The sequence below is a fragment of the Orbicella franksi genome, chromosome 4 (genome assembly GCF_964199315.1).
Source record: "Orbicella franksi chromosome 4, jaOrbFran1.1, whole genome shotgun sequence".
NCBI classification, from domain to species: Eukaryota; Metazoa; Cnidaria; class Anthozoa; order Scleractinia; family Merulinidae; genus Orbicella; species Orbicella franksi.
The window spans coordinates 8,291,248-8,314,800 of record NC_138148.1 but is presented as its reverse complement, the minus strand read 5'-3'; the positions used below and the strand labels follow the sequence as shown (position 1 = coordinate 8,314,800).

General features: G+C 39.6%; 1 protein-coding gene across 1 annotated transcript; it reads right to left on the bottom strand.

The window, feature by feature from the left end:
- Nucleotides 1-4,330: 4,330 nt before the first annotated feature.
- On the bottom strand, nucleotides 4,331-12,673 carry LOC145484427 (UPF0764 protein C16orf89 homolog). Its single transcript, XM_081463049.1, has 5 exons — nucleotides 12,477-12,673; nucleotides 10,536-10,946; nucleotides 9,255-9,537; nucleotides 8,074-8,126; nucleotides 4,331-6,426 (listed from the first exon to the last, which is right to left on the bottom strand). The coding sequence occupies exons 1-5, from the start codon at nucleotides 12,670-12,672 to the stop codon at nucleotides 6,173-6,175; spliced, it is 1,197 nt and encodes a 398-aa protein (XP_081319175.1). The 5' UTR covers nucleotide 12,673; the 3' UTR covers nucleotides 4,331-6,172.
- Nucleotides 12,674-23,553: the final 10,880 nt, after the last annotated feature.

The window sequence follows — 23,553 nt, the reverse complement described above, 5'->3', positions numbered from 1 at the left end:
TCAATCAATTACGAGAACTTTAGAACGCGCAATTGACAAGTTGTTTTTTCCTAAAAGTGAACGGCTAACTATGAAAATCGTTAGTTAAATATACCACTTGGACTGAATGAAATATACGCGATATGAACAATCCACCTCAGGCGGTGTGAATTTTCTAATAATTATTATCTTTATTTCTTAAATTTCTGTTTCTAGTTTATTTATGTATTTCATTATTCTTTTAATTCACATTTAAATTTTTTTTATTTCTATTTTGTTAATTTCTTTTTTTCAATTTTTTTTAAATATTTTTTTTTTTTAGACTCCGCACTCCGCACTCCGCACTTCGCACTCCTCGTTTTCGGAACAGCCAGTCATTTCAGTCAATTGATACAGGCCAAACTAAAAAGTATATTGTGGGCGTGGTCGCATGTAGTAATGAACAATAACGATTTTCTACTATGCTGTTCTGTCGATTAGTACTCTGCAGATCCTTTATCTCTTTTTAAACCGAAGTAAAATCATCAGATAACTGCCTGCTGCAATGAAATACCGCGTTCCCTGCCACTGACAAAATGCAGGCGGTATTAGCTTTAGCCATTCTTGTCCGCAGTGCTGCTCGTTTTCGCCGATCTCGTCGTCAAAAGAAACAGAGGCTCTGGGGACAAAAATGATATATAACAAGATCTTTTTTAGAAGAATGAACAGCCTCGACGGAAAATCCTTAAAATCCTGGCTAAACGGACTCGCAAGTAGTCGCAAGCAGCCGGAAGTTGAACTTGTGTAGAAAGTTGCGTTGGGTGGCTAAACGGACTCGCAAGTTTCCTCGCAAGTACCCACAAGTCGCTATAAAAACCATTTCAAGTCAGAAATATCCTGTATTTCATTGGCTAATAATAGGTTAATGGACATCTCTCAACTTGCGCTGACTTGGGTTGAGTGGCCAAACGGTGAAAAACTTGCGTCGACCTGCGTGCAAATTTGATCTCGACCAAAGTGAACGCAAGTCATCGCAATTCAACACAAGTGCACACAAAGCCTGGCCAAAAGGAGTCACAAGTAGACCCAAGTTTTCAACTTTCGTCTAATTGCGAGTCCGTTTGGCCATGATCCCAGTGTTTCACGGAGCCAGCGAGGTTACCAAGTTATGAAGGACAAAGGCTCCAGCTGCATACAGACAAGCGGAATCATTCGCCGAACGATCGCCGGCCAAACAAAACTGGTCAGACGTGAGGCAAACGGGAAAACATACGAAAGAGTCTTTTTTAGCACCTCATAAATGCCCTACTTTTTGACTTGTGTGAATTCTTTCCGTTTGTGTGACTGATTTAAGAGAGGTTTATTCAACTTGAAACGAAAAATAAAAAACGCTGCTTGCTATCCGCAAGTTTGGATGGTCTAAAATAAGGTCCCCACAAAACCCGGGGGAGTACTCTTAGAAAAATTGTGTGGGGGTGTGCAGCCCACTTCCCAAAGCCCTTACCTATTTATGACCAAAATCTGCTATGTTCTCTACCATATTTAAGACCTGGCCAAAAATTAGGAACCCTATTTATGACCTGATCCTTAAATCAATACTCTGTTTCGAACCTGCCTTATAATTAGTTCCCTAGTTCAGACCAATGCTAAATTGCCGTAAGCATAATTTGTGAAGGGCTTTTGTTGATGGTCTTATCAATAATGATGAAAGTGTGGCTGCTTCTTAAAAACATACTCATGTCAAGACTAGATTGCAAAAACCATACCCTGATTTATGACCAGAATGGCCAAAATTCGATACCCCATCTATGACCAAAACGGTTGAAAAACCATGCCCTTTGGGGCCGCACATACCTATATAGCCCATAAAAGGGAGTACCCCCCCCCCCGGGCTACAAAAAGCGCTTAATTAATGTATTCCCACTCCCTACTCACTCTGCACTCACTCACTCACTTACTCACTCACACACACACACACACACACACACACACTCACTCACTCACTAACTCACTCACTCACTAACTCACTCACTCACTCTCTCAAGGGGCAAAATCCTTGACACACAGAGATCTGTCTCCCTCGACTATAGTGAGAGACCTGCTCAAGGAAGACACACGAACAGTTCGGTTGCAAAAATCGTTCCGTGCCTAGACCTTCATGATTTTCATGGAGACCTTTAACCTTTAGGCGGCTTACCTGATTCCGACCTGTACGTGACCGACAGCTTCAAAACACGGAATTCGTGTTTCCTTTCTTTTGTCCTTAAGCAAAATAAGGCATCGATTGATGTTAGAAATTGAATAAAAGTAAAAAAAGACACCATGCCGATTTTTTTGTTTCTGTTTCGACCTCACACGCCGTGTAATAGAGGCTTGAAATAAATAAGTTACGCCATCTAAGGGAAAATCAATGTCCGTTTCTTTCAGGACTCCAAAAATGCCACGTTAATTAGTGTCGGACAACAAAGGTTCGTCTCTATTTATCTGTACAATTCACAACCCTGAGTGTATAATCTGTAATTAGTTTGCACCGTTAAACTTAAACAAACACCTGTTTTCCGATACTACCCGATTTTATTTTCTTTCTTCAGTTATTTCGATATTTTCTGTGACAGAACTGAATTGCGAAAGGGGAGTTAAACTCTACCAGATCAATTTAAGAAGTAGTAAACAAATTACAGGTCAAATTAAATTTAATTTTGTTCAGATTTTAACGCTAAAGAATTATTTTCACGCATTCGTGATAGAAAGCTACTTCAGATCAGGCGCAAATTTGATTTTCGTTTGTACCCCGATTCATTTGTCAGTTTGTATCCCGCTAAGATCAGAGCACATGTACTCACTAATCTCAAGAGCAGCAGTCGAGTTATACTCTGTTGTACGCATAATCCTGCTTCCTCGTTTTCTTGGTATTCTCTTAAGAAAAAGATACGCGTAGGCATTTCTAAGCGACAGTGTATCCACCCACCTACTTTCCAATTCTAATCGTCGAATTTAAAACTCAATGGGACCCCTAAAAAATAGCTTATAAAACTCGAGTTCGAGTTTGTGTACGGGAGAAGGTACACCGCAACCAGAGCAGTTGCAGGAGCAAGTTGGGCTAATTTCTGCAGATTACAGACATGACGGTACTTCTCAGCAAAAGGAAGATAAATAGCTTCACTTTCATGGCACTTTTAATAGTAGTACTCCTTGCTGATAACTCTCAAGGAATTATGGGATGGTTTGGAAATTCGGGAAAACGACCAAATGGCCGGAGGTCCTTAATTAAGGTATGATATAAAGACAACCAAGTTGACAAGATATGAGATTTAACCCATTCTGAATTTGGTTCGCGATCTGGCTTCAAAAGCGAACATTTGCTTTGATGTACATGCAAGTAAGCTCCCTCCAAACAATTACACAGACGACCGCGTAATTTCACCGCGTACCAGATTTTTATCAATATTTGTCAAGCCTCTGATAGCGTAATAGTATTATGTGACAGTATATTAGCAGCATTGTGTGCCACGCTAAAGGTGTCTGAAAATGGACGTTCATTTCAATGGAAGCTCGTTACAACGTTATCCTTGTCTAAGTGAAAGCACAATATTTGGATTAGCTAGGAAAAAGAAAATCCAAAAGGGCGTTTTTTGCTTGGCGATAGAAACTTTCCTGGCCTTAAAAATAAAATCTGGAAAGAGTTGTTTACTTTATCGTTTCTACACTTCTTAACTGCTGGAAAGCGTATAATTATTTATTGACAAGTTCACTCCTCTGCGAATCTCGGAATTATCAAAACATCGGTCAAACTGGTTATGCGCGCTGATTTAACAGTATTTTTCAGATTCTTTTCATTGTGTGCTCGATAACCAGGGAAGAATGAACAGTAAAAAAACAATTTAAATCGCTAAATACATACACCATACTCGATAAGAAAATTATGCCGGGCGGACGTAGGAGGTTAAAACCGTCTCTCTTTTTTTTGTCTTTTTACTGAATGCGACAGAACAAAAACCCGGATACAATTAGTCGGCGTTTACTTTATAAACCAGCGAGGAACATTCGATGAATTTTGTTTTACCCACATCCAAGTTCATAGCCTCTTCCAGGCGTTCAGTTAGTTGGGGCGCAGCGCGAAAACCTGCGAGTGAAAAAATAGTGGGAGCACAACGCTTCTCCCCTATTTTTTCGTTCGTCGTTTTTCCCGTTGCGCCCCAACCAGCTGAACGCCTGGAAGAGGTTACCAGGTTCAAAGAAGCAGATTGAATGGGCTGTAAAAACATCAAGAGAGAAACGAAACGCGCAACATGGAAGAATGCCTACTCTTCAACTGGAGACTAACACTGCCGATAGGTGTTCTCAGCCCGCGTCGGCCTAGCCACGCGTAACATTATTTTTTTATTTTTTATTTTTTTGTCGTGCCTAGCAATACTGAATAGGCTTCGGGGGAAAGAAACACAAGAATAAAATTCTGGGGCCTGTCTGTGGTAAGAAAACAAACTTAATCGAGAATTCGTATTTTTCCTCCTAGTTGCCAGATGATTTAGAACTGACTCGGGGCAATAACGTAACACATCGCCCCGACACAAGACCGAGTGCTCTGGGACAAATTAAAAGACAACCGCTGAACAAGCATCGCCGCCGCAAGCTGGTCGTTCTTGGAAAACACTTCTGCTTAAGGATTGATGACTGAAACATAAAACGGGTGGAAAATTGATTTTATTGCCAGTCTTACCGTACACGTTTCAACTGGCTCGCAAAGTTCTCCTGGCCTTCCGCGTATGAATTCCAAGTTTCATTATTAAACAAAGAAAGTCATAACTATGACCAGCTATGACTGTGTAAGGATATGTGATCTTAATTAGCATAGATTTTTACGATTTTATTTCTCCGTTTTCTCTGCAGTTTTAGTTTTGATAGAGAAGATATATCAAACACTCAAGACAGTGTTTGACCACATTTCCAAGCACCTCAAAGTTCGGCAGAATACTCCGCTACGCGTGGTATTCTCAACTCCCTTCTGAGGACTCGATGTCTGGAAATGTGGTCAAACACGGTCTTTCGTTTTTGATATACTACATTAAGCTGTCTCACTCGCGCTATCCTCTCTTGAAGAAATGGGTAACATATTTCGATGAGGAAAATCGTCCGAGTGGGAGTGGTTACTAGCCTGTGAAGGTGACTTCCGGTTAGATTGTCACCATATTGGTGGCGGCGGCCACCTTGGTGTCCCAAATGGGAGTTGAACTCTTGTCTTGTGTAAACACTTTCTTTTGTTCCTATAAATTTGCATGGCTGCTGGCCACCTGAGTGAAAACGCTCTATCTGATACAATAATTAGCACAAGAAGCCTTGTTTTGTTGGGTTTTCACGGATTACTTGCTAGTAAAATAGAGCCAATAGTTACACAGTGTGGTTCGGATTTGCTGCCAGTTTAGTTTATGGCTTTACTAACTTCAAAGATTTGTAAAGAGTTACAACCAAATAAACCAGTTTCACGACAATGTGTGCAATTTTTTTCGATAAATAATCACTAGAAATTTATTTTGCGACCGTGCACATGTATGTGTTTGTTTCGCGCACGATCTAAGTCTAGCTGTTAATAAACAAGATTACTTTTTAATCTGTTGAATAAACTCTTGGGTAAGAATGATATTGTTCCCGTCTCGCTTCACTGTTTAAACTAGTAAGATGCACTTTACAAAGCAGCAACTGATGGTTGCCAAAAAAAAAAAAAAAAAAAAAACGAAAAGAAATAATAATACTAGTGACAAAATGTCCAGAATCTGCACATCAGCTTTCTAAATGAACAATACTTGACAAGGGCCCCGACCATACTCTTATAACTACCACCGAAAATACCGCATTGAAGAGAGCATTGAACATTTCAGCTACATTCCCGTAATTCATAGAATGACTGTCTAAGATCACTGACGCCTCTATTGAAGTCATGCAAAACTCCCTGTTTCCATGCGGCGGCTTCAAACCGACATAAATGTACATCCCCTTCCCACGATTGCTTGCCTTATTTTTACTTGAGCCAATCAGCGCCTAGGTACTGTATGCGCTGCACCAATCACAGCGTAGCTTGCCGTCTTGGTGGGGACGTGGGGAAGTGGGGACGGGGAGCTTTTCGTGAACTTCGGCCTGAGCGGTGACTAAGGATCACTCACTCGGGGCCACTCCACTGTAGCCGATTGACACACCCAAGCTCAAAGCCATGTACAGCTTCTTATCTATTTCTTTGCCCAAACAATATGACACGACAGGTTACCGCCATCTGCAAAATAGTTCGCCTGGCAGCGAAAAGGAAAGCTATCGTGAGAAGGACAAGACCAAACATGTACACCGACACTGTTTGGGCATTTTCTTGGGCGCTTTTGGCAAGTCTCAATGCCTGGATCTGTGGTGGAGGATCCAGGATCCACCTCAAGTAGACAGCAAGGAGCCCCAACCCTGCTCCAGTGCTGTCACTTATACATCCGTCTGTAAATAAAGACAAATAGACAGTTTAAATGTTCGTCCAAAGCATCAGCCGTCAAACATAGTTATTTTCTTTTTTCAAACTTGTTTGCTGCATGTTGAACTATACTGTAACACCTTTATTATTGTATGTCCCTGGTTGACTTAATCTGTTTATAAGTTTGGAGAAAGGGCTTAAATAAGTAAAGGTAAAGTCTGCATACGAGCCAAGTGGCCCATCAGGCCCGAGCTTATCCCAGGTGCTAGTCCATCACAAGGCTACCCCCAGCATTACATTTGCTGTTGCCCATGTGTACACCCGGGTAGAGAGAGACACTGAAAGTGAAGAATGATCATCGCAGTTAATTTTCCAATTTAAGCAATTGGAAAGAAGAAGCCTGAAAAATTAGGGCTTCAACGGGATCCGTGACCTCCGCGATACCGGTGCGATGTTCTACCAACTGAGCTATGAAGCCACACATTGGGAGCAAGGTCAATTAATTGAGTTCATATCTTCCCGTGAGGAGTGAAATGATGTGAAGTTTATATGAAATAATTCATATATGAACTCCGGTAGTAGATGAAAGTGAAGAATGATCATCGCAGTTAATTTTCCAATTTAAGCAATTGGAAAGAAGAAGCCTGAAAAAATCAGGGCTCCCGTTGAAGCCCTGATTTTTTCAGGCTTCTTCTTTCCAATTGCTTAAATTGGAAAATTAACTGCGATGATCATTCTTCACTTTCATCTACTACTGCAGTTCATATATGAATTATTTCGTATAAACTTCACATCAGAGAGAGACACTATGAGAATAAAGTGTCTTGCCTAAGAACACAACACAATGTGCCCAGCCAGGGCTCAAACCTGGACCGCTTGATCTGAAGTCGAGCGAACTAACCACGAGGCCACTGCACCTCCACAGGGGCTTGTATAGGGATAGGACAATAAAGGGCCTCAAATAAGTTGAGCTGTTTCACTGCAGGATCATTTTGTTGTGAGCTAGAGAAACACACCATTCCCACAGCATCTCTCTACCCAGGGGTGTGTTATGGGTGCTGGCCATGTGCAATAACTGTTAGGCCAACATGATAAAATGCCAGAGGTAAACAGGGTAGACTAGCATCCCATCATGGGGGATTGGCAATACTCAAGCACAAGACCCCCTGGTATTGAGGAGGAGGCATTACAGTACAGGCTTAAGTTTATGTACAAAGAATAAACTTGCATAAAATCAAACCCTGTGTAATATTGAAAGCTAAGAGAAAATAATGAAACAAAAATGTAATGTAAAAGTGGAAGATGAATGATTCCATATTAAGCAAATGGAAAAGCAGTTACCTACATGTACATATTGTTTCTCCATTCATAAGTTGTCTTTAACAATGCACAGTTTGGGTGGAGACTTATTAGAGAAGTATTAATCATAATAAATTTGTAGTTGGAGAATTCATTAAGGGTATTGTGTACAGTGTTTTCAAACCGATTCTCTACTCAACCCCTTAAAGCTTTCCACCTAGAGTATAAAGTCATCGTGTCCACATTTATATACTGATGAAAAGGTATGTCAGAACTACAAAAAGGTTCAACCAATCGGAAAGCACGACAAATGGAATATATATCTTCCTAACAAAGAGACACATGTATATGCATGTGCGATACTAAGTACTCACTTCCAAGGTAAGTTGACTTTAGCTCACGTGTTGCCTTCCCAGCTTCAGTTTCACTGACAACAGGAAACAAAACCATTAAAAATGTGCGGACATACCTCAATGCTAAAAATGGATGTCTATTGTTATGTACACAATGAGCTGCTACATAAAGTGAAAGGCTGCATTTGAGCCCAGTGGCCTGTCAGGCCAGCATATGTGGTCCTAGTATCTGTACTGTAAAGCGACAAGAAGTATTTCTACTCCCTCCTGGATGGGAAGCTGCGCCTAGTCTATTGTATGGTTACCCCCAAATTAAATTTACTGGTACCCATTTATACATATGGGTGGAGAGGCAGGGTGAGAGTAATTTGTCTTGCCCAAGAACACAACACAATGACCCAAGCCAGGGCTCAAACCTGGGCAGCTTGATCCCTCCCACAGACAGCTGAGAATAATGAACAAAGATTACAACTCTATTTATCATAGTGGGAAAAGCATACTGCCTTGATCTTGCAACTTTTCTTTCATTTCAATCCTTTCATTATAAAAGAAATATTAAGTAACTACCTCTAGAAAAGTTTCCTATATAGAAAGCAATAGCCATATTGACATACATGTACAAAACATGGCCACAATCTTCAAATTTTACATTTATCATTCCTTTATTACACCATTTCACTATGATGTTAGGTCAAAAAATGTGCAAAATATGAGCCCATATAATTAAAACTTTTCTGCAGATTCATATTTTGTTCTTGTCATTTGCACGAGCCTTACATGATTGGTACAATTTTCAGATGATGCAGAATGTATTTCAAAATCTGCAAGCTGAAATACTACAAAACCGGCAACATGATAGTATAGTAATAAATCCTTTATTGGATGGTAACATGTAATACATGTTGCATTTTGTTCATTGCTCTGATTTTTCCTTGCCCCCTTCAGGCTACGACACAACTCACAAAATATCTGCACACATTAAATATGTTTTAACTAAACCATCAAATAAGGTGTATGTACATAAATTATATACATGTATGTATTTATTTAGCAAGAAGTAAATGTATGTGTGCCATACTGTTTGAAGCAAAACAAGCCATATAGAAATAAGTCAAAGCCCCCTTCAAGTCTGAACTAACCAACACAAAAATGTGAATCGTTATTACATAGCGCAATCATACTGCATTGTAATTCTTGTTTACCTCATTTTCTTCTCTCCCATTCTGGTGTAGTCTCCATAACATCCACTTTCCAGTTGCCAAGCAACAGCATTATATAGCCCACCCCCTGTTAACAGCTCATGGTATCCTAACAAGCCACAACTAAAGCTAAGCTTCAAGATCAGCATGAGGCCCTCTGGGTCACCTCCTCCATGAAACTGAGCCCAAGCGTTGTTGAAGTATGCTAAAGTACAAATGTGTTGTAGGTGTGTCGCTAGCTTGTCTCCAGAGGCTTCTATTCTTGACAGTAGTTTGTCATGACAGCCTTGTTAGTAACCAAGTAAAAGAAATACAACCAAAAAGATTTAATGTGACTACACAACAAATTCATTCTATTAACAAAATATCAAACACCACAAGCAGAGAAACATGCACAACTGATTAATATTTATTTAATAATGTATTAATTAGAGCAATTGATGAAAATAGTCAAACAAGCTCTAAAATTTAAAACTTTCAGATTTCAATTTTTGTTTTAAGCCATTCTTGCTGCTGTTGTTGTTGTTGTTGTAGTTGCTGTTGTAAAGAGTTTTTTCTCCTGAAGGCCCACCTGGAACTTCATTATTATCATCAAATGACTGTATTCAGTGTGTCATAAGCACAGGCCAAAGAATAGAGAATGCTGATTTTCCACGTGGGAACTCAGAATAGCCATTCTCCCATAAATTCATTCTAATATTTTGCTTGTTCCCTACTCATTATATGTACATGTATGAGGTACATTTATGCGATGTGCCAATGGGTGAGAGTGGAAAATTTAACAATTTGTCTTTGTAAAAAAACAAACTGACATCAGTTTTTCATGTGTCTGTCCAGTTGTTGACAGTGAATTTCATCATAACATTGTCAAAGTAGTCTGCAGATCCACTCAGCTATCGACAATGTTATGACGAAATACATGATTAATAACAGGACAGACACATGAAAAACTGACACCAATTTGTTAAATTTCACATGTGAAATTGCCATGGCAACATTTGGCACAAAATTTGGCACAAAACATGCGTAAAATTATCCCTTAAATTTTACCGGTCACCATTTGATTACTCATACTAATATCACTTTTATTTCTAAAGGAATTGTTATACCTACATGTACAAATGATTTGGTGACAGACATATATACAGTGTATACACCATGTATGGTGACTCATAAGAATTCCCTTCTCATTAGACCAATTTTGATATATTAAAATTCAGCCTAAAACAATAGACCTCAGTGCGAGGCTCTGCGGAATTAAAAAAAAACTCAAAGCAAACATACCCGCTGCCTCGCCTAAGATGAAAAACAAAGACTGGTGATAAAGAACATTACTCGGGGCTCCTTTTGTCATCATAGTCGCCCAACACTCATCAGAAATTGTACATGGTTCACTCTGACTGCTCCTGCTTCCCACAACTTCTCCAACACAGTGCAAGTATCTTTCTCTATCATCTGGTCTGCTTTCTCGTCTCCCAGAAACACCCCCTAATTCTAAGAATCTGTAGGCTTTGTAGTAAGTCCATGGAGAATTCAGAGCAGGATAAAACAAAGGATCATTTTCTTGCAACAGTGGAACAATCTTTTTCAAAACTTCAGAGACTTGGTTTAGAAGTTCTGTCACATTGCTGTAAGCTTTCAGGCTCAGCTTTATTTTCCCATTGTCTGTCTCTTGTATAATCCTGCGAATGTATCCTGCAGGTATATGCAGAGGCAAATTTGAGAAACATAGCACAACTTCATAAAAATATTTCTAAACAAAGAAAAATAATTGTAGAAGTGCTCGATACAAATACATGCAGAGCGTAATACAAATTAAGATAAATATAGAAACTACAGTTACTTGAGTATCACACTTGAAGTGATCATCAGAGTGTTATTTAGAGCCTACAGTGTACCATAAACAGGCTAATCTGAGTGCTATTCAGGCTACCTGTCATGCTCTTCAGCCTAACCAGAGCTCTTCAGACTTGCCCCCCCCCCTCCCCCCCCCCCCCACTTTTCACCCATCATTCCTGTTTTAAACCAAGCTCTAGAGGAAGAAGTTCCAGCGATCTACAACAGAGTCTCAAAGAATTATGAAACATCTCTCAACATCATAACCTAGACCATAATCGTTCGCAGTGGAGTTGGACCTTGATCGCGACACAGTGGGCTCACATAAACGCAGCAGTTTTGTTGGTGAGCGCATGCATGCGAGCCTAAACCAGCGTTTAAACTAGTTTTACAGGTTCAAAGTTAATTTATTCGTCCATGACACTGGACAGCGGTTAACTCAAAGGAATTAATGGTTGCTCACAATGGTTTCTCTCTCGTTCGGCACATGAGAAACCAACTGCTCACAGGGGATAGTAAAATATGTCAACTAAAAAAAGATTCTGCAAAATGAGAAGAATTTCATGAAACTTTACTCAGGGCTTCTGATACTTTGCACGGTTGCGGGGCCGCGAATTTCAAGCACATTCGTAAAATCCCACAAAATTCACAAAAACACGCAAAATACCACAAAATTCTCTAATAATCGTACCAAATACATGTCGGTACAACATATTTGAAACTTATCTTGGCTGCTGGAGCCCTTTACGTGCCGTAAACTCGCAAATTTATCGTGAAACTTCGTCACTGCAATGACTAAACAACATCCAAAACTACCGGGCACTAACTGTGGCCACCATGTAAAAAGCTTTGCCGCTGACTCATTTCTTGAGCGCATTGTTGTTAACAGAGTAAATGATGATTTCTGTTAAAAAGAACCTCGTGGTCAAACAAATACAACACGTACGATAGTCCAAACGAGTTGCTCAAATTTTCCTGCAAAATCGGCCGTTTTTTCCGCGAATTTGTCTCTGAAAATCACGCGAAATTAGACTCTTTGTTTCCACGACCTATCATAACCCCTGTAATTACTTTACAATACCTTATATTGTTTTGTGAATTTTCCTTGGATGGAAATCAAAACTGTTGATTAAAAAATCACATGTGGACGGAAAGGGAACCAAACTGGCCCTGGATTTAACCGTAAGTTTTATGCCTTTGATACATTGTATCGCTCTCCCCGATGCCAGAAGAGGTTAATCCTCGTGCACCGGTACACAAGAACCGATACAAAAGCTCTAACAATATATACAACAGCTAAAAAAAGATGGTTATGCTATCAGTGTAGCGGTACACCAGGAAACAACCCCAAAAGGAACATTTTTTTTAGCTTCTTTTGTAAACATGTACCTTCTGCAACTCGCAGCCCAAGCACGGCATCTGAATCCAAGTACTTGTATTCGTGGTTAAAATAAGACAAACCATTCATGAAAGCCTTATAAATATCCTCGAAATTACTGTCATCCACGCCATCTTGTGATGAGGCAACTTTCAGCAAAAAATTTACCAAGATAAGAGTAAAACCCGAACGAAAATAAGCCGACATAGCAAAAACAGGGCTTGCAAGACGAAATGAAAAACACACTCCAAAAGGACTGGGTAAGAACTTAGGTGTACATCCGCTGAAGGTTGCGCGCAGGCGTTAAATGTGTTGGCGCTCAGAGACTGAGTTTCTGAAACTGAGCGGGCACAGGCTTAGTGCTAGGCCAAGGGTGTTAAGTGAACTTATAACTGGGGAGAAAGCCAAAAGAGAAAACCAACATGAAACAAACTAAAATCATGGAAATTATGCTAGAGAAGCAAATTAAGAGGATAATCATATAATTTCTATAATAAGAAACAAGATAATGAAGCAGAGTCAATGTCTTAGTGATCACAAGCTTTCGACGCTGTCACAGCCTTTTTCTCAAATGAACATGGCGGATATTTGTCAAGTGAAACAAGTCACGTGCCAAAACATCCCCGGAAGCTCATCCCGGAGGTTCAAATCCACGGTCTCGATTGAGCGTCAGGGACTAGCACAGAATTTTAAAGACCTCGCCATTCATACATCTTCGGATCTTCTTCGGTCGTCTTCGGCAGTATTCGGAAATTGTTCGGAAATGTTCGAAAAATGCTCGGGAACGTTAGTCTGGCCTTCGGAACAATTTTGGAAAATCTTCGGAAAGTGGTCGGAAATCTTTGGAAAATCGTCAAGAACGGCGTCATCAGCATGTCCATATAATAAAAAGAACACGGCAAAAACAATATCTCACGAGTGTCGTGAGATATAGTTCTTGCCACTCGAACATAAAATTCATACCTTCTCGCCACCGTGTAATATTCTCTATGTACAATGATAATTGTGGGCCGATAATCGGTGAGTAAAAAATGGTACTCGATTGGATTGTGTAGTCCTTGAATGATTCATTTCCAGGGGAATGCAATCGTTCCAAATACGACCCTAAAAGCGTCGTTAAAAGAAGAACTGCCGATACAACCACAAAAATGCATCGGCAAATATGTGACCTCTCACGCGAAAACGTTCCTTACGGCCTCCGTTCGAACGGCTCAACGCACGGCAAGTGAACGGATAATTTGAATAACGATAGTCAATTTACTTGTTCCAAGATATCTTCAAACTACTTGGTTCTATATGAGTTAATAACCATTGAATATAATGAGTAATGACTATAGAAACGATTTAATGAAATGCAAACTGTGAAGGTAAATGTGAGGGATTAATAAGATGTGGGCTGTGTAGGTATATGTTGGGAATTAATACGATGAAAGCTGTGTAGGTATTTGTGGGGGATTAATGAGATGTAAGTTGTGTAGGTATATGTAGGGGACTAATGAGATGTAGGCTGTGTAGGTATATGTGGGGGATTTAATGAGATGTAAGCTGTGTAGGTATATGTGGGGGATTAATGAGATGTAGGCTGTATAGGTATATGTGGGGGATTAATGAGATGTAGGCTGTGTAGGTGTATGTGGGGGATTAATGAGATGTGGGCTGTGTAGGTATATGTGGGAAATTAATGAGATGTAGGCGGTGTAGATATATGTGGGGGATTAATGAGATGTAGGCGGTGTAGGTATATGGGAGGGATTAGTGAGATGTAGGCTGTGTAGGTATATGTGGGGGATTAATGAGATGTAGGCGGTGTAGGTATATGTGGGGGATTAATGAGATGTAGGCTGTGTAGGTATATGTGGGGGATTAATGAGATGTAGGCTGTGTAGGTATATGTGGGGGATTAATGAGATGTAGGCTGTGTAGGTATATGTGAGGGATTAATGAGATGTAGGCTGTGTAGGTGTATGTGGGGGATTAATGAGATGTGGGCTGTGTAGGTATATGTGAGAGATTAATTAGATGTAGTCTGTGTAGGTATATGCAGGGGATTAATGAAATGCAGACTGTGAGGCTGTGTAGGGGATTCAGATGTAGGCTGTGTAGGTTTATATGGGGGATTAATGAGATGTAGGCTGTGTAGGTGTATGCGGGGGATTAATGAGATGTAGGCTGTGTAGGTGTATGTGGGGGATTTAATAAGATTTAGGCTGTGTAGATTTAATGAGATGTAGGCTGGAGATTTAATGAGATGTATGCTGTCTAGGTGTATGTGGGGGATTCATGAGATGTAGGCTGGGTAGGTGGATGTGGGGGATTTAATAAGATGTAGGCTATGTAGGTGTATGTGGCAGATTTAATGAGATGTATGCTGTGTAGGTGTACGTGGGGGATTCATGAGATGTAGGCTGTCTAGGTGTATGTGGGGGATTTAATAAGATGCAGGCTGTGTAGGTATATGTGGGGGATTAATGCAATGTAGGCTGTGCAGGCATCAGTGTGGGAGATTAATGAGAAGTTAGGTGTACGTGGGGGATTCATGAGATGTAGGCTGTCTAGGTGTATGTGGGGGATTTAATAAGATGTAGGCTGTGTAGTTATATGTGGGAAATTAATGCGATGTAGGCTGTGCAGGCATCAGTGTGGGAGATTAATGAGAAGTAGATTGTGTAGGTATATGTGGGGGATTAATTAGATGTTGGCTGTGTAGGTATATGTAGGGGATTAATGAAATGCAGACTGTGAGGGGATATTGGGGGATATTTAGGGGTTGGTTGAGAAAGAATACTTGATTATATATCCAGGAGGTATTGTTTTAAGAGAGAGATGTAAATATTGCGGTGGAGTTAACTAGCCGCCCAACCATCCGGGTGGTGTCGCACTTATAAAGCGGAAGAACAAAAGGCTTGGTTTTGAGCCAATGAGAAAGCACTGAGGTCATAGCCAAACTGGACAAACGAGGTTCTGATACCGGCTTGATTATTCAAAATGGCGGACATACCTTAATTTAAGGCTACAATATGCTAAATTGTCAAACATTCTTCGCGTGCACGCTTATGTTCTGTAACGGCTTTGTAATTTATGCTAACATACAGTTTTAAAATATTATATTGAAATACGCGTTCACCTTGTGTATCTTGAGTTACAGTAGCCAGATTAAGCCTTGATTGATGAGGTTCGTTTCAATTTCTCTCTGCTATCTAATATTACACGTTGCAGCAATAGGGTGGACCCAATTCGTTGACAACGTCTACCGTCTACGAATGCCTACGAGCGAAAACAACTGCCGGTGCCTCGCCGCCTAAAGCATCATAATTTTCAATGTTATTCCACCAGATATCATTGTCTCCGCAACACTTTAGATTTGAGGTCAATTAAGTGGCGAGATCCCTGAGAACTGCAAGCTATGGAGAGAGAAATACTGTAATAATTACTTGGTTTGGAGTGCGAAAGCCACGAGTATCAAGACCTATCAACTCGCCATGTTCAAGCACGCGATTGATGACGATGACCTTTAAGTGTTCCAAGCCTTAAGCTGTACTGAAGAAAAAGATGCTAACGATTGCCGTGTAGAAATGGGGAGGATAAACAAGTATTGCATCGGCGAAGTAAAGTAAACGAGATTGTTTCAGCAGGAGGGAAAAACTTCCCACCGAAACGCTCGACAACTTAATCGCTGAATTAAACTGAAAACCTTGGAAAAGAGCTGCAATTTATGTGATTTTTTTACGGTTTTTTACACGATACTCTCATCTGGGTTTGATTGTCTTGGGATAAAACATGAGCAAAACACAAAGCAGCCACTTAGGATGACAGACCCCACGTTAAACAAGTGTATCGACCTTCCAGCATCCGAAATGCAAACATAGGGATCTTAACAATGACGACGGCGACGCCGAGGACAAAGCCTTGTAAAACTGAATTTCTCCAGGATGCCGATGGCTCTATAGCCTCTCTCAGGCTAAATGTGTTATGACGGCGTTCAATTCAAAATGGAAATACGAAAATTAGCAGTTCGACGTCTCACCGGTCATTTTGCGTCGTTGTTTTGCAGAGGACGGCTATGAACTGTACAAAGGTTTACTGAACACACTTGTACAGCCATTGTTTTCCTCATTAAACCTTTTGTTTGGTGGTGCTCATTGACATCGTGGTTTGCTCCAGACTCCGTCCACACTACGCCTCAGGAATTTAAAAACGCATAGAGCTTTATTTCTACGGTTAGGTCTACGGTCCGGGGGAGTAATCCGTCCCGAAAACGGAGCTTTTCGAAAACGCTCTTCAAACCGGAGGAATTTGAAAACGCCGGCTTTGAGTTTTCGTGTGGACGGAAAACATATACAGCGGTTTCGACAAAGGCTGTCCCACACAAGCGTAAACGCGAACGCGACAATGCCGATTGATATTGTGCCAAATATGGGTAGTAATAGTTTGGCATTCCTTGTTTGAGGTCAACAATGCTTCAGGGAAAAAATAACAAATATACGTGCTTGTGCTGTGTCGCTCTGTCATGATGAAATGCCTTTAGCTTCAATCAAGCAACCGTTGCTCGCCATTACCCATAATACCTTTCGACATTGTCGCGTACGCTTTTGCACTTTCGTAGGGCAACCTTTCTTAAAACAGCAGTGTTTTAAAACGGACCTTTTAGGACTGTGGAGAACCACGTGATTTCCCTGGCCGAGATTTTCTTAAACTAAAATATAAAACGACCGGTGATTGTTGCGTTTTTAAATTGTTCCGGTGTAGTGTCGACGCTTCCTAGGCTCCTAATGAAGTCAATAATTTTTAACTTTTATTCACAAGATCTGACACTGAAGAAGCTTTATGCTAGGACAGATATTTTTAAGTAAAGCTATTTTAATAGGATTGTCCATATGTGGAAAATGCTGCCACTGTCAATTCGTCATGCTTCTAGCATCTCTGGTTTTAAAAAGGGAGTAAAGAATTGCCTAATTTCAAGAAATGTTTAATTTAATTAAGCTGTTTTAGAATTTTTTTTCCTCTTTTTTCCTTTTATCAGGTGGTCTGCCTAGTATGGGGACTTTGGTTTTTTTGCTGACCATCCTTATGACCATTTTATTCTTGTATTGCTTGTATTTTCCATGTTATCTTCGCCATTAACTTGAATAATAATAATAATAATAATAATAATAATAATAATAATAATCAGACAGCGCTCTTCAATGAGTCCAAAGAGAAAAAAAACGGGAGGAGGTCCCGCCCAAAGGAGAAATATACCATAAATAAACACCGCAAACAAAATAAATATTTAGGAGTGGAACGAACTCTTTGAGGACCTCGATCAAGTTTAATATTCGTTATATGTTACTAGCATTATCATTATTTATTATTATTATTATTATTATTATTATTATCGGTCGACAAACTGGTAAAAAATAACACTGAAGCTCATAGTCCTTTTGCAAGGTTTAACTATTTTCAATTGACTTCTTCCTATGATTTGTATCACAATTGTTTGGACCTATAGTAGCATGAAAATCCATGAAGATCAAAGACATCAGAGGTCAAGAAAAGGATTTGCCACGATTTGATGATCTCTTTTAAGACTCTATTTACCATTTACTTCGAATGAATGCTATCCTTCTAGTTCGAAGGACGTTCACTTATCGCGGAAATCTAATTGGTAAATCACGCATCACGTGCTTGTAAAATAGCAAATCATGCATCACGTTATGATGTCTTGTCCCGCGTCACGCGGCTAATCTATCACGCATCACGCTGCTGATTTTGGGGCGATCACGCGTCACGCAAAAAGCGTTTGCAACCCTCAAAATGCAATGCAACCCTAATGCATCCACAAAGTAAACGTCAAGCCGGTTTTCAACAGGAATTATTCAAACGTGTTACTAAACTTCAAATAACAGCTGCAGTCGGCGTCATGCTGTGGACCCTCTAGAAGTTCCACTTGTTAAGAGAGTCTCAATGGGGGCTTACCTTGGACGGCTGACGGTTGAAAAGTATATAGACCTTTTTGACGGTTGATGGTTGATTTTTGGTTGTTTGACGGCTAGCTGACGGTAATATATTTTTTCCTTATTTGAAGGTTATCTGTTTTTTTCACTCATAATCAATATGCTGCAACGAGTGTGAAGTCTTTATTGGGGGGAATGATGGTCGAGTTCGTTCTTTGCAAGTTTATGGGCCCAGCCGTCAGCAAAGTCCATTAACGTGGAAAAAAGAACGAGACCAATGTTTCACAATACGAACCGAACAAAATAAAGTATTTGCTTGATGAAATAATCCTTTTGATGGCGCTTCTTGATTAAAACTTTGCTGGGTAATTGATTCGTCCCTGTAATCTACTCTCGAGAAATATTGTATAACCATTTATTTACGTTTCTCAGTTCGTTAAACTCAACTTGTCTACCAAATATGAAGGGAGGAAAATTAAGATTTCTTACTTCATCTTAACAACAAGCTGTTCGCTTTTGTGCAAAGGTTTTAAAAAAGCAATTTAACACACGGAAACAAATTCACGAGTCATTCATTTTAGCGATCCGTATTGTAAAATTCGGACCCCTCAGGGAATCAATCAGAATTCTCCTTGTCATCGCGTGCCAGTTTGCAAATTCTAAATTGAGATCAGTAACAACACCGGCTGCAATCATATGGCTCACACTCAAATCATAACAAAAAATGGAGACAAAGTCATTGAGTCAAGATACCACTGCGCAATGAGATCGTGGTCTACCAAACTATGTTCAGACCAATCCAGAAATACGCTACTCTTTCAGGCATTTGCATTTTCATATAATGGTTTTACTCACTCCTGCTCACAGTGAGGCATTTTCAGCTAATCTTAACAAGACCAGACTACAACAGGAGCGCCGAAGATTCTACCCGGAGGTAGAATTTCTTGGCAGCTAATTTAACAATTTACAAATGCTATAATTTGGGACAAAGATAGTAGTCAATACCAGCGAAAACTTCAGAATTTATCAGTAGACTGCGACTCAAAAAGGACAAAAACTGAAGAAGTTCTAAAACTTCATGCTGGTATCAAATTCATGACTTTCTTCCCTTAAAGGAGTTAACTCACGGCCGCTAATTTGAGTAATTTTGGCCACGGAAAAATTTATCTTTAAATTGGAGGAAAGCTGAAACCAGCAGTTTACTAAGATTGAAAAACACCAAGGAGATACTAATAAACCATAAAGGAACAAGGATGGAGAAAATTGACGCAGATTACAGACGTCCGACGAACTTGAAAAATTTAGTCTAAACTTTTCAAGATGCGCAGACCTTGAGGTAGCTCCTAGAAGCCTCCTTAGAGCATTTTTTTTTCTGTTTTTCCCTGACACATACTAGCATGATCGCGATAATCTAAGGACTGGCGGGACGAGAAAGTGGCGCCCGGCGTTTCATCTCAAAATTCAAATCCTATTTTGGGCCCAGCTAACAAGAGCACGGATTATATGACCTTACCGTGGGTAGAGTGAAAATTATTAACATTAGGGACATTTTTCTCATTCTTTCCAAATTAATCATATCCCAGCTCTAGTATCTGGAAACGTCATGTAAGTTTTGCAAGGTGTCGACAATATCTTTATCAACCCTAAAGATCAGACGCAACGAGACTCTCGAGCTCTTCGTAAAATCGTTTTGTGTCTTATTTTACTTGTTTTCGTTTCGATTCCTTCAAAAGATCAGGTGATGCAGACCAGTGTCGTTTATTCTTTATATCTTTTTTTCTAAATTGTTGTTTGCTTATTATTATTATTTTTTAATGCAATAACGTCTAGCTTTTGGACTGAGGCTCGACGTTCTTAGTTTTGGTTCTTTTCCTTTCATTATTTATTATTATTATTATTATTTTTTTGCCATTTCAGCTTAAGGTGTTTTCAACATGTTCTTAAGTTACCATTCCCAATTCCAATTACTCAAGTTATCGGTAGTTTATAGATAACCATACGACTTTGGGGTGGGGGGAGTACCACAAATAACTATTTTTCTTTTTCCCCATCAACATTAGTGAGTATGTAGCCTTTATCGAAAGTCTGCGTAAAAGGAAGCCAATTCTGGTTGGCTGCGGACATATTATTTAGAACCATGAACTACAGTGTAGAGGTCTGAAATGGGGTATCGAATTTTCGCCCAGGTCTGAAAGAGTATTGGAAGTCACAGATTTTGGCCTGAAATAGGGAACGGGCCACAAGGTTCGGGCCGCACACCCCCACCAAAGACATTGGCGAATACCTCCCGCCCCGAGCATACAACCAAAACATTTGATTATTGGACTGTTACAGTGTTCCTACTGATCTTGGTTGTCAAAGTTGGGTTGGACGTAGCCTGTACACTTCTAGTAACTTCAGTTTTTAAGGATCCGCTGACATTTATAGTCCTCTGTTTTTTCAAAAGGCACGCAATGGCCTCTTTTAATTTGCATGTCGCATTTGCACAGCAGTTCAGGTTGTCCAACGAACGCCTCGCACAGTCTGAATCGCATTGAGATTTAAGGTTGAAATAAAATTAGTCCCTTTATGCGGAGAAAGGATTGCAGCATACAACAAACTCTTCACTGTTAAATTGTCTTCAAAATATCATTCTCTTTTTTTTTATATTTTGAGCTATCCGCATGCTGTGAATAGTCAATTAAGCGCGGCGTCTGTTTAGGACCTTTCCGGGCTACCTCAAACTACAGGTGCGATATTTCGCAGTATATTTGGGTCGAAAAAAGCGCACCAAAAAAAGGGGAAAAACAACTTGGTGTGGTCCAGAATATCAAGAATCCGGAGCCAGTTCCCGCCACTTTTTAAGCACAAAAATTAAACGTAGAACATTGCATGTACTCGTGGACGCTTATGATTGACTAGCTAATATTTTAGCTCGCACTTGTCTCATTTGAGTTCTTTACGATAAAGGAAGTCCATCTGTTTTGAATTGACACGATCGCGCGATCAGGAACAAAAGATAAAAAGGACGCAGTTAAAACATTTTTAGATTTCCAAATATTTTATCTTTTTTTTTTTTTAACTGGGAGACGTGCTCGTTTCAAACAGAACGGAAAAACAGCTGTTTGAAGCTATTCTTTAATCCACGATTGTTGATATATTTTCTTGATCTCAAGTTTTATCTGCCGCTGGGATGACAAAATATTGAAAATAATAAAACCTGTGAGAAACGGATGCATTTATGATTTTAAACAGAAGGTTAAATATACAACTCACGCGTGCTTTGTTTCCTTTCTATGCTTTGGTATAAAAACACACCTAATCAAAAAAGACGGCACTGTACCTCCAACTGTTAAATGTTGTTTTAGTGTATACATCGGATAGGCGTAGCACTAAACGCTTGGAAGAGCGTCCGCGTCACCTTCCACGGGGGTTGGCGTTTTCTTGTTTTGTTTTGTTTTTTTTTTTACAAATAGAAAACAACTTAGTCCTTCCAGAATTATAATTCAGTGTTAAAAAGGGAATAAAAACGAAAGCCTTTTAATTCTGTGCTCACAGATGAAGTCACAGCTGTAGCCCTATTATTAACGATACTTGGAAAGCTATATAAACTCCAAAGAACCGGTTAGAATCAATAGCTACTGACGTCTGTAACTGGCTTTGTAAGGTTTCAAAGAGACGAAGACAATTATGAAGAAAGGTTTAGTTGCTTTTTTGGTTTTCTCTGCCTTGCTTTGCAACTTCAGTTCTCAAGTATCAGCTGCTTTTGGTGGCATAGACATGCCGGGTGGAAAAAGATCAAGTATTTTCGATATGGTAAGTAATTATCAGGGTAGGGAGGCGCCGAGTGGAAAAAGATCTCTTCTTAATTTTCGATATCGTCAGTAGGAACTAAGTATAGGGAGGTTTTTAGCAGAAAATAGGAATAAATTTTTGGCGGAGCTACTTCTAAACTGAGACTAGGCCCGAAATTTTAATTTTTGTTCTTAATAAACAAATTCAAATATAAAAAGATTCCTCTTGTAAAAACTGATTTCATGTTCCAGATCTCGAAATAGTTTCGGCGGCCTCAGCCGCATCTATCTCAACACAAATTCTCGTTTCTGTTGTGTTTTCAGTCTCGGATTTTGCGAATGTGGCTCAAGTTGGCATCTCGTCATGCAAGACTCGGATTTTACCATTCGTCACCTCGTTCTTTTGCTGTACACATCTACTAATCTAATCAACACACAGAGGCAAAGAGGTTTAGGATTTAGGACGTAGAGGGGTTGGTAGAAAAACACTTGGGAAAAACTTTTTATTTTCGTTACTTTATTTTATCTTACAGTGAATTAGTCATCGGCTACAGAAATAGTTCATGCTGATCGAAAAAAATAGAAAAGTAAAAAACAAAAAACAAAAAACCCAAACAAACAAACAAACAAACAAATAAAATAAAAATAAAAACTGGAAGACACTCGTTGATGATGACGACACCGGGTACTAGTTTAATACACGATTGTTATGGAGATGTTAGTAAAGACTGTCACAACAATGTTTTTTTTTTTTATAATAATAATTTAAAAAGTAATAATTATAACCAAAAAAAAAAAATCGATTTTAGCTCTGCATTATATAAGCAGCACAGTTCATTTCATTATTCTGTAAGTCTGAGCACTGCCAATTTGCCTGTGAAATGTTTGTTTTTTAGACGGGATTTGTTCGTTTGTATGATTATATGAGCTATTTGTTCTCGTCTGAGACTGTCGCTGTTTTGTTTGTTTGTTTGTTTGTGTTACTATCCATCCAAGTACCTGAAATCTTCGAATTAGCGCCCGGGCGCTTATTTAATTTTTCCCAAATCGTAGCCTGACATTATCATTTTTTTAATGCATCATCTGCGCATAAACACCAACATAAGCTGTTTATTGACATAAAAAGCTGATCCTAAAGTTTAAATCGCGGCACCGTTAGTACTTAACGTGTTCACAAACTGAAACAATGTACAAATCCAATACTACATGACGAAAACTATACACCCTTTGTTGTCTCATTACTCGTCCACAAAATGGGGGCAGAGGAGGGGGGCGTTTATTCGAGGGGGCCGCTTATTTTAAATTTCGGCCGATAGGAGGGGCGCTTATTCAAGGGGGGGGGGGGGAAGTGGCGCTAATTCGAGGATTAACGTAGTTAGTAC

Coding starts and splice junctions, on each gene's coding strand:
- LOC145484427 (XM_081463049.1), bottom strand. CDS start 12,672: ATGTCGGCTTATTTTCGTTCGGGTTTTACTCTTATCTTGGTAAATTTT. Junction 10,947..12,476: donor TGGGCTGCGAGTTGCAGAAG/GTACATGTTTAC, acceptor ATATACCTGCAG/GATACATTCGCAGGATTATA. Junction 9,538..10,535: donor CATCTTAGGCGAGGCAGCGG/GTATGTTTGCTT, acceptor GTTACTAACAAG/GCTGTCATGACAAACTACTG.